The sequence below is a fragment of the Spinacia oleracea genome, chromosome 1, assembly GCF_020520425.1.
Source record: "Spinacia oleracea cultivar Varoflay chromosome 1, BTI_SOV_V1, whole genome shotgun sequence".
NCBI classification, from domain to species: Eukaryota; Viridiplantae; Streptophyta; class Magnoliopsida; order Caryophyllales; family Amaranthaceae; genus Spinacia; species Spinacia oleracea.
The window spans coordinates 79,821,249-79,831,273 of NC_079487.1; the positions used below are offsets into that span (position 1 = coordinate 79,821,249).

Sequence of the window (10,025 nt, forward strand, 5' to 3'; positions counted from 1 at the left end):
AAATCTGACTAATAAACCGACCTGTAATTACCTGGCTTTTTGTTAATTCCTGATTAAATCAGTCACTTCAAACTATAACCACTCACATTCGGAAATCTGAAATTATACAAACCCTAGTTTTAATTCGCAAAGCAACAAATTGCGTGTTCATTCAATCAATCGATCTGTAGTTCAACGACTTCTCGATTCCTTTTCAATTCTTTGTTAAAGGTATGCTTCTTTTCCAATTCATCGTCCCAATTTATTATTTCAGTTTGAGTTTCTGCAATTTTTTAGCTTCGATTCATCGTTATTCATTCATTGTAAATCTCGCGATTCATCGGCGTTTAATTTTTTTATTAGAAATTACATAAAAGTTCGTCAATTATTGGTACGTTTGTGCAGATTTACTTGCTTATCGATTCATGGATTTTTATTCCGATAATATCGAAAACCCTAATTTTTTTGATATCGCTGTGATGTTACTTTGATTTTAGCGTTGTTCTTGCTTGATGAATTGTGCTATTACTTTTGTTTCTCTGTACACGGGTGATGAATTCTGCGTTAACCCTAGTTACGAAGTCATTATTTCGTGTGTTTCTGTTTATTTTATTGATTGTTTGACGAATTGGAACTTCAATATGTTTTTCGCCTGCAATGTATGGGTTAATTTGTAGTCTTTCTTCGTCTAGGTTTTGTGTGAATTGTTTTCAGATAATTGACGGTTTCTGAGTTTGTATTCTTCATCTAAAATATTTGAATTACTGTTGTTATTTCTAATGTTTCAATGTATATAGTCAATGAATACATATTTCATTTGCTGATCCTTGTTGATTTTTTAGGTTTCTTTTGGTGATTTATCAATGACGAGGTTTAAGAAAGGAAGCATGGTGGAGGTCTTGTCCAAGAAAGACCTTTGGCGGTGTGCAAAAATCGTGGAGGACAATGGAGATGCTTACACAGTCAAATATTATCGTTGTCCAGGTATAGCTAAAGACGGTGTTGACAAGGTTTCAGCTAAAGCAGTCAGGCCTTGCCCAAGACCAGTGATGGGTACTAACAATTTGGTTGTTGGTAAAGTTGTGGAAGTATTAGATGATGGTTATTGGAGGGTTTCTGTGATTGAAGAGGTTCTGGAAGATGGTTATTGTTACATCAAGGTTATTGGATCTTTGGATGAGTTTAGAGTGAATAACTCTAGTATCAGAGCACGACAAGAATGGAAACAAAACAAGTGGATTCTGATGGATAAGGTACTCTAACGTCTCTTTATTTCTCAGTGGTGCTTAATACGTTATTCCAAAGTGGATTTTATATGCCTTGTTTGTTTATTGACATTGACACTAGTTTGCTTTTATGTAATCACAAATGTTTACTCCTGCTGTTTACTTTATATTATCAGTTTGGTTTTGGTTAGTGGGTAGTGGGTACTCAATACGTATTGCATATTTTTATTGTTTTCAAGTGTTGATCCTTGCCTATACAATTATATTTACCAGTTATGTTCAATGAATACAGGATTCTGAAAATCATGTGCACAACAAGTCCCAGCAGGAAGTTCTAGAATCCAATTTGCTTTCGAAGTCATTGAAGAGGTCATTTTCTGACCATTCATCCACTGCTGAAGCTTATGCTGAGTGTGTCCAGAAAAGAAGATTAGGAGACGAAGAGGTCGAGCTTGATGCCATAGATGGTGATGCATATTCCTTCAATGGAAAGGTAGACAACCCTGCTAACCAAAGGGGAAATCTTGGTAAAGATAATGTGCAAAATTTTACTGAGAAAACAATCAGATTTAATAAAGCTAACACCAGAAATCACAATGGTTTCTTGGGGCTAGATGATTGTGTCAGTAGTGTATCATCTGTTGGTAGTTGTAGCATCACTAATGCCATTTCTGATAGGTTGCTCAGCCACTCTTCAGCAGGAAGTAGACAGGATAGTGCTTCTCTTTGTAGTGATGCAGAGTCACATAGTCATTTGGGAGTGGAGGAAGAAATGTCTGATGGTCAGTCAGAAAGAGGAGATTGTGTAAGAACACATGAGTTAGATTTATATGGTTATCGATGCGTTTTAGAAACATTATATGCGTCTGGTCCCTTAAGTTGGCAACAAGAATTTGCTTTAACAAACCTCCGTATGAAACTTTTTGTTTCAAACGACGAACATTTGACAGAGCTGAGGAGGTTAAAGTCTCTTGGTTTGAGTTGTCACTAGCATTAGATGCTCTTTCTTATTTCATTGATTGCACTGGGTCCTGTAAATTCAGTTATGCCTTGTGCCTTGTAAGAAGTGGGTGACATTTGAAACTATACATGTGTTCCATTGTGAATGCAGTCATATGATTACTTAAAGAAAAATCATACATCAATTATCAATTTGGAAAGTACGATTTTTAGCCTCACTTATGTTTGTATATTCTGATATTTTTTTGTAGCTTTTGCAATGCAGCATAAGGAGATTCTAATGTTGCTCTTATGACCTTATCAAATTTGTTGCACATGTCTTGCCATTTAAACAGATATTGAGATAAAATTCTCTTTTATGTTTGTAAGCAACCCAGCATACTATGGTTTGAAACTTTACCTTGAATGAATGAATGAAAAATATTTTATATCAAAGGGTGCAGTAGTACTTGTCATATGCTGCTAACACTGTTGTCTTAAGACTTCTATGATTATTATTGATGCCTCTCGTACACTTTTCAGGACCTGTCCAGACATGTAAGCCTTACAGCCACAATCTTAAAGATGATGTTGTGGTTAGCCACCTCCTCTGTAATATTGAGAAAGGGGAATCATCTGCAATGGCTCCTTTATAATGAGGCAATTCATGTCGGACGCTGTGATTAATCTCTTTTTATGTTGTTTTATGTGCTTCTTCCAGGTAAACATGATTTTTTTGTTACATTACATGATGCTGAACAGTGCTTTTAGGGGCTGTGATCAATATGATTTTTAAGATCCTTTGTTGGGTTTTGGTTAGTTGGTGGCTGGTTTTTGAATGTCATGCATATATCTTCTAAAATGTAGAATAATTCATTGCGTTAAAAGTTTGAAGATTTTGACAAACTTTGCAACACATGACTAATAATTTAAAACCAAATGATAGTATGATCTGAACATAGTAAACTTAGCTAGAGGTTGTGCTTTACATTATTATTTATATAGTCGTTGTTCGTTGTTTTTGAAGGTCTTTGTTAGGCTAGGGTGAATATGTTCAAAGATGATATTTTTATATCTTCCGATAAGGGCCAATAAGATAATATATGATGCTCCGTAGAAGATAATACAATATAAGTTCAGGCCAATAAGATGGGGTTTATGTAGGGAATTAACCATTTAAAACTTGAAGATTGGGACTTGTGCCATCTTGTTTTAGGATACTGGACTGCACGTACCTCTGGATTTTGCTAATTGTGTTTGGTTTGACCCTTTTTTTACAATTTGTTATGTGCTACTTTCTCGCTCTTTCTGTTTTCATGTTGCTTTATTCAATTATGTTTGCCTTGCTAATAGTATCTGTTGGACAGTGGCACAGAAAACAGGATTTTGGTCCTATGTCTGAGCTAAGAAACTCCAGAGTGACTATGCAGTTTTTTGCATCCAAGTAATGGCCAATTCCCAATCAGGTCTTTCCATCTACTTATGGCCATGTAATCACATGTTTTCAGCTGGGTGTTGAGCTTTAGTTGTTCGTTATTCATATGCATGCCACTGAATTCAGATTTGTGCTGTGTAGTTCGGTTACTGCGAATTGACCGTGTTTTGGTTGGCGTAAACTCCAACTTTGTGTAATCAATATTGATAGTTTGTTGGGGGGGGGGGACTTGTTCACTGACTTATACCCTTATGGTCAATATGAATGTCTGAAGGCTAAGAAAAACAGAGTTAACCCCATTATTAGGGTCTAAGTTTTACAAAAATTCACCAATTGGGACCTCACTTTTTATGGTCAATAATATTGGGACCTAAGGTTAGATTTCTTGTGTTTTAACTCGGCTTTAACAAAGGTTGGCTTCAAACTAATAAAATAAAGCGAAAATAAATTATAAGAGTTATGAGTTAATATTTAGTATTATTTGTCAACTTTTTTGTGGGTTTTATTGGGGTTTATTTTGTTTGTCTTTAGATTTGTGTTAATGGGTACTTATTAATTTTGTGATTTTTTGCGAGATTAGTGATTGAATTTGGTTAATTTTGTGGTTTTGTATGATACTAATGCTGCTAAATTTTATTGTTTTTGTGTTGATTTTGATTTCTATTTTTAGGCTGTGACTTATATACTCGTTTTCTTTTTATTTTTATTTTAAAAAAGGGGTCGGGTGTGGTTGAGTTATGCTAAATGGGGCATGACTGAATATGACCCGAACCTTTCATTTAAGTTTGGGTCCGACCCGCCCTTGACACGACCTATTTTATAGGTCTGTGTTAAAACGTTTTGGTTTTGTTGGGTTTCATGTTAAATTATGTGTATATTAGAAGTTAGTTACTTAACATTTTATGATCAAATTATCACTGAATTGTGAATTATAATGGAAGAAATTAGTGTAGTGTTGATACTTTACGTTGAAGTATGTTCAAGAAGGGGAAATTGGAGGAGTAAGAATAAGAAATAATTAATTAGTTTTGTACTTTTGCAAAAATAAAATGATACTATTATATTTCCTAACTCAAGTACTTAATATTTCTTTAACTACCATAGTTAACTTTGGCCATAAAAGTAAGACGAGGTTTCAATTATTTGTGATTTTTTGTAAAACTTTGACCCCAATTATGGGGTTAACTCAAGAAAAACATGGTAAAAAGTGTGTAAAGCTCTCAAATGTATGGGTTTCGGTTTTTGATGATAGTCTCCGTGAGCTGTAAAATAAAATCACCCTCTTAATTTGCTGTAGGGTCTCATATTTTTTGGGAGATGAGGATGATCATGTAAAGGTTCTAGACTAGCTTCTAGGCACAGTAGTTTGTAAATGTTAGGTTTAGGAAGAATGAAAAATCTGGGATTCATTGCTCTGTTGTTTACAGAAGCATGCAAGTTTTGTTACAGCAGCATGCCAGCTCTCTATCTTGAAGCTCTACATCTATATACTACGTACGTTACTAGTAGTTGTCTTGTTTCATTCTGGAGTCCTCTGCAGTGAATGTATCTGTACAGGATGTACGTGGTGATTCTTTCCCTTTGGTCTGATGATGACATAGGAAGTCAAATGCATGAGGGTTGATGGCAAAGCATATCAGAGAATAATACAGACTAGTAATTGGCTTTATTTTGTATATTTGGTTTAAGAAAATAATAATAACAACAATTCATTGTATTCTTTACTTTATTTTGGGTTATCCAATTTATATTTCTGTGGATTCTGCAAACTTGTTATATCTTCTCCGGGTTTTGCTTTGTCACTTTGCGTCTGTATTCGTTTTACACAAATTCTTATTTGAGTAAAAGTTGACTCAAAATGCTTAAAAGTTACATTTATATAGATAAAAGTTATCTATTTTTTAATGATAAATTTTTTCATTTGAATAAAAATTATTTATTCAAAATCACTAATAATGTATAAATTAATCATTTAACTCTTTAAAATGTTTATCTATCAACTTTTTAATTTTATAATATAAAAGTTACAGAAAAATAAGTTAAAGTTACGAAAAACTGCATAAAAGTTATCTTGGTGTAAAATAAATTTATTGTACACCTTGTGCGCGCAAGACCTTTTGTTCATTTTAAAGTTCAAAGGAAACATAAAGTTCGAACATGTTGTACCATTACTTTCAATTTCTTTATTCTATGGCACTATGGTTTTCTTTATTCTATGGCACTATGGTTTTGACTTTTACGTTTGTGAAGACACAATTAAAACCATTTACAATTTCAAGTAAAAAGTTAAAATTTTGCAAAAAGTACGAGGATTTTTACAGTGTGACCAAGGTTATTTTGAGGGGCGTGTTTACAAGTTCCAGGCATATGGCAATTATTCGACCACGGCCTTGATGCATGCTCGCCAGTTCCTAGCTACCCGTCTCCCGAAGATGAGGATACTCACTGCTGGGCTCAGTATTGGTTTAAGTTGGGATACTGGTTTCTTCTTCGAGCCCAACACCCCCAGATTGGTAGTAGTTCTAGATGTGGAAAATTAGCCTCCTGCCTCTTTGGAAATTCTCAAATGGTTTGGAGTAGTGTTTTAGGTATAGACTCCTCAACCCCGTCAATGGAAGAGTAGCTTTCAAACCTCCTCGATCTGGAGGGAATGATGAAAGGGTAGTGCAGTTTGTTAGCATTTTGTGGTCAATTTTGCTACAACAAAATGATATCGTGTTTAAAGGCTTGAGTGTAAACCTGAGGAGTATTTTAAGGGCTGCACAGGTACACATCTGCAGATGGCGGAATGTGAAGGATTTGACAGTTGCAAGGAAGGCCGGGTGGTTGCTAACCCGAAGTTTCGAAGGCTCGAATCTGTCAGTTTTCAAGTCAGAAACAATATGTGTGGTTACAGAAGGTTGTTTCAAAATGTTTCTCAAGCTGATGGTTTCTGCCGTGCAGCTCTATATCTTACCAATGAACCAGGAATTAAGAAAAATAATCTCAAATTTCCAATTTATGCCAGTTAGTTAGTCGCAGATTCAATGTTGTCAGAATTCTTATTGCAAGAATTCAAGGGCAGTTGTTATCATGGTCGTCAGAGTCGCAGCTTCTTTAATTAGAAGCTCGAATTTCATCATCTCTTTTGGTCAGGTGGCGACAAGGGTTAAAGTTGAATTCGATTCAGCCAGACTACGACCAAGTATGATGATTAGAAGATTTATTTTGTATTGTTTTTATTCTGATGTTGTAAAAATGCTTGAAATGAAAAGGAAGTTTCTGTATACTAAACTTTGAACGTACCATTGATTTTGAATATTAATCATATGCAAAGTACTACTTTCAAGTTGCTTCAAAGCTTTCAAAAAAAGCTGGAAGTATATCAAGATAAAACTCAGATATCAGATTACTAAATGTGAATACACAGGCCATTTTACAACCATGCCTCAAATGAACAAGTGTTTGTATTCCCCATTAGCAAGCTGGCATAGTTGATTATAGTTTTGTGCATCTGCACAGACAAAATAACCAAGACAGTTAATATAAGAAAACCAACAAAAGTTACTCCACATCAGTCACTATCATATATTAGGATTGCATTTAACACGCTTTTGGTATTTTCACTATTTTGTACTTCATATAGAATTTGGTAAATCAATAAAAGCATCACATTACTTAGAATGACAAACTACTAGTCCTCGCCACAGCACAACACAACACAACACTGACACTTTGTCAAGGAGGGCTGATATCCGTCTGATATACAACAAATATGAGCAAAATACTGGATTTTTACGATTTAATTACAGTTAGCAACACATTAAATCACTGCAAATTATGTCAATATCCTCTAATAAAGTACCAAGATACTGCACAATTATTTTGTGGTCTCTGATCAAATTTGACACGTGGGTGTGGATTCACCGATTCACCACTCCACACGTGCTATGATTTCTCCTTGGTATAGGCAGTTTCCTAACTAGCTAGATTGCTTCAGTAAATAAAAACCAAGACACAGCTAAAGCAAATCACAATCCCCTCATCTCCCCTTAAAAGCAGCAAACTATTGGGATATAACAAGAATAAGATGCATATTTCAAAACCACCAGTCACAGGCTTCAGAAATCAGTGTCCCATCCTCACGAACCACAGACATATTCTCTGGGTGGGGGGTGGGATGTAGAAGGTATATGAAGCCTTCCAAACTAAAACAGAAGTTGTCTCTCGAGGCAGGGTATATAAATCAATGCAATTACCAATAAATCTATAGAGCACCAAACGACTGAAGGATATGTCTAGCACACAAAATTAAGCAACACTTGAGCCACAGTCTATGATTCACAAGTTAAACAGATGAACAGACGCATACCAGAGTTTACTGTACTTACCAAAATTATCACCAAAGTTGGTCAATATGTCAGCAATAACCGATTGGTTGCTATCTGCAATACCAATAACTTCAACATATGTGGTAAGTGGATGAGTTGGTTGTGAACCCTTAATGACGAGCTGATGATCATCCGTTGATTTCCCAATTATAGATCCGCCATCAGATTGTATCACTTGGATAACTAACCGAACCTTACGCCCAATATACATACGAAGCGTTTCTCCATTGACAAATGCTGCAGGACTTGAAGTATCCATGTTCTGCAAGCACATGATATCTTAGACTCATAACCTAAAAACCTTTAAAGATTAATAAATACCAATAATGAAATTCACTAAGACTTATTTATCTAGTATATCAAGCAAATTAAGTACTCTAATAACTACTGGAACAATAAAAGATAGAGTAATACTCCCTTTGAATCATTAGTCAAGTCAATAGTGTACTTTGATCTAGTTCTATACTTCTATGACAACTAAATACGGACTATACTTCTATGACAACTAAATGCGGACTATACTTCTATGACAACTAAATGCGGACAAAGGGTGCAAATAAGACTCCGTTTGAAAGGGCGTAAAACTTTTTCATACGGAAATTAATTTTCCCCTTTTCAATCATTTTACGTTGTTTGGTTGGATAAGGGATGAAAAACAATTTTAAGGTGAAAAACACTTTTCCATTTGAAAGGGAGGAAAACCACTTTTCCTTCTCTCCTCCTTACTTCCTTTAAGGAGGTACCAAACAAAGGAAAACTAGTTTGGAATTGCTTTTTCCCTTGAAAAGTGTTTTTCATGAAAAATCATTTTACAATGAAAAATTTCACAACCTACCAAACGGAGGCTAAACCGAAACGTGAAAGTAAAGTCGACGCAGCTTAAAGCCAAATAAAATCATGACAATAGGAAGGTGCATAAAAAGAATCAACTGCCCAAATTGGATGAACCTAAAGAACTACAGACGACTAAATATGCAAATGTCAATTGTTACAATTAGTCACTTTTTCTCCTGATTCGTTTCTTCTAAACCTTGTTAATCATCATTCCCTGAGCCGATCTCGACTAATCATCGATATTATCACAGAAATCTCACTACTGTATAAGCAATTTGTATTTTTTTCATTGAATAAACACCATAAATAGACGCAGAAACACGGAAATTATATCACCCAACAAAATCGAAAAAATTAATTAATCAAACACAAGATTTCGGCATAAAATACATGCACCGATTCTTCAATTCTAACGAAAAGCAGTATAGGAAAATCAAAATTAAGCAACAGAAATCTAAATTAAAAGAATTAATTAGCGGGGAAAAGAAATTAGGGTTTACGATTCGCACCTGGGGAGAGAGAAAATGCAACGCACAGTAATTCCAGAAAGGAGAAACCCTCAACGCACAGTGATTGAGAGAGTATAAGGTGAAAGTTTCGAGAGAAAAACTTCTACTGCTGTAACTCTGTAAGGGTTTTTAAGGGTTTGCTTTTCCCTTTTTATTTTTTGTTGGCGCCTTCGCTTCTGATTTTCCCGCCCTTTTGTGTGTTTTTGTTGGGCCACTTTCGATTAATTATTGCCTTTTTGCAAGGTCCGAAATGTTGTTATTTTTTTTTTTTTTTTGGGTAATAAGGAGCTACTGCATTAAATTAATTCAGAATTAGAAGAGTTTACACGATTGTTTGTAGAGCTAGGATCTACATCCAGAACCACTTAGTCTTGCAAAATATTACAGCTATGAAAGGCAATGTCATTGTTTATGTCAACAAATAAAGATAAATTTTTTGGGTAGACACTTGAGCGTTGCTGCCCCCTATTCCATTGTGCCCGTGCTTTCCTTGCGATGTAATCCGCTTCCTTCACCTTGTTTCTTTTCACGCTCTTCAAACATCCTCTGTCTATTCGTAGGAGGGACTCCTGTATGTTTTGTATATGTTAGTGATCCAGTCAGTGGGTGTTGTAGCACAATTGATCGATACCAATCACTGCTCGTTGACAATCAGAAGACAAGCTGACATTATTCCATTATTGAGTTTCTTCAACCCATTTTAGCACTTCGAGGATAGCAATTGTCTAAGCCG

At 35.2% G+C, this 10,025-nt stretch overlaps 2 protein-coding genes across 4 annotated transcripts; one reads left to right on the forward strand and one right to left on the reverse strand.

Annotated features, from left to right (window-relative positions):
* LOC110776055 (uncharacterized) lies at positions 1-5,349 on the forward strand. Of its 3 annotated transcripts, XM_021980632.2 has the most exons (5): positions 45-210; positions 822-1,232; positions 1,498-1,698; positions 2,688-2,865; positions 3,512-5,349. In XM_021980632.2, the coding sequence occupies exons 2-4, from the start codon at positions 843-845 to the stop codon at positions 2,829-2,831; spliced, it is 735 nt and encodes a 244-aa protein (XP_021836324.1). In that variant the 5' UTR covers positions 45-210; positions 822-842; the 3' UTR covers positions 2,832-2,865; positions 3,512-5,349. The 3 variants fall into 3 exon arrangements, with proteins under 3 accessions (XP_021836322.1, XP_021836324.1, XP_021836323.1); XM_021980631.2 differs by having other exon boundaries at positions 46-210; positions 2,688-5,349; XM_021980630.2 differs by having other exon boundaries at positions 1-210; positions 1,498-5,349.
* Positions 5,350-6,848: 1,499 nt separating this feature from the next.
* LOC110776059 (replication protein A 14 kDa subunit B) lies at positions 6,849-9,451 on the reverse strand. Its single transcript, XM_021980637.2, has 3 exons — positions 9,293-9,451; positions 7,950-8,211; positions 6,849-7,072 (listed from the first exon to the last, which is right to left on the reverse strand). The coding sequence occupies exons 2-3, from the start codon at positions 8,206-8,208 to the stop codon at positions 7,008-7,010; spliced, it is 324 nt and encodes a 107-aa protein (XP_021836329.1). The 5' UTR covers positions 8,209-8,211; positions 9,293-9,451; the 3' UTR covers positions 6,849-7,007.
* Between the last annotated feature and the right edge of the window lie 574 nt (positions 9,452-10,025).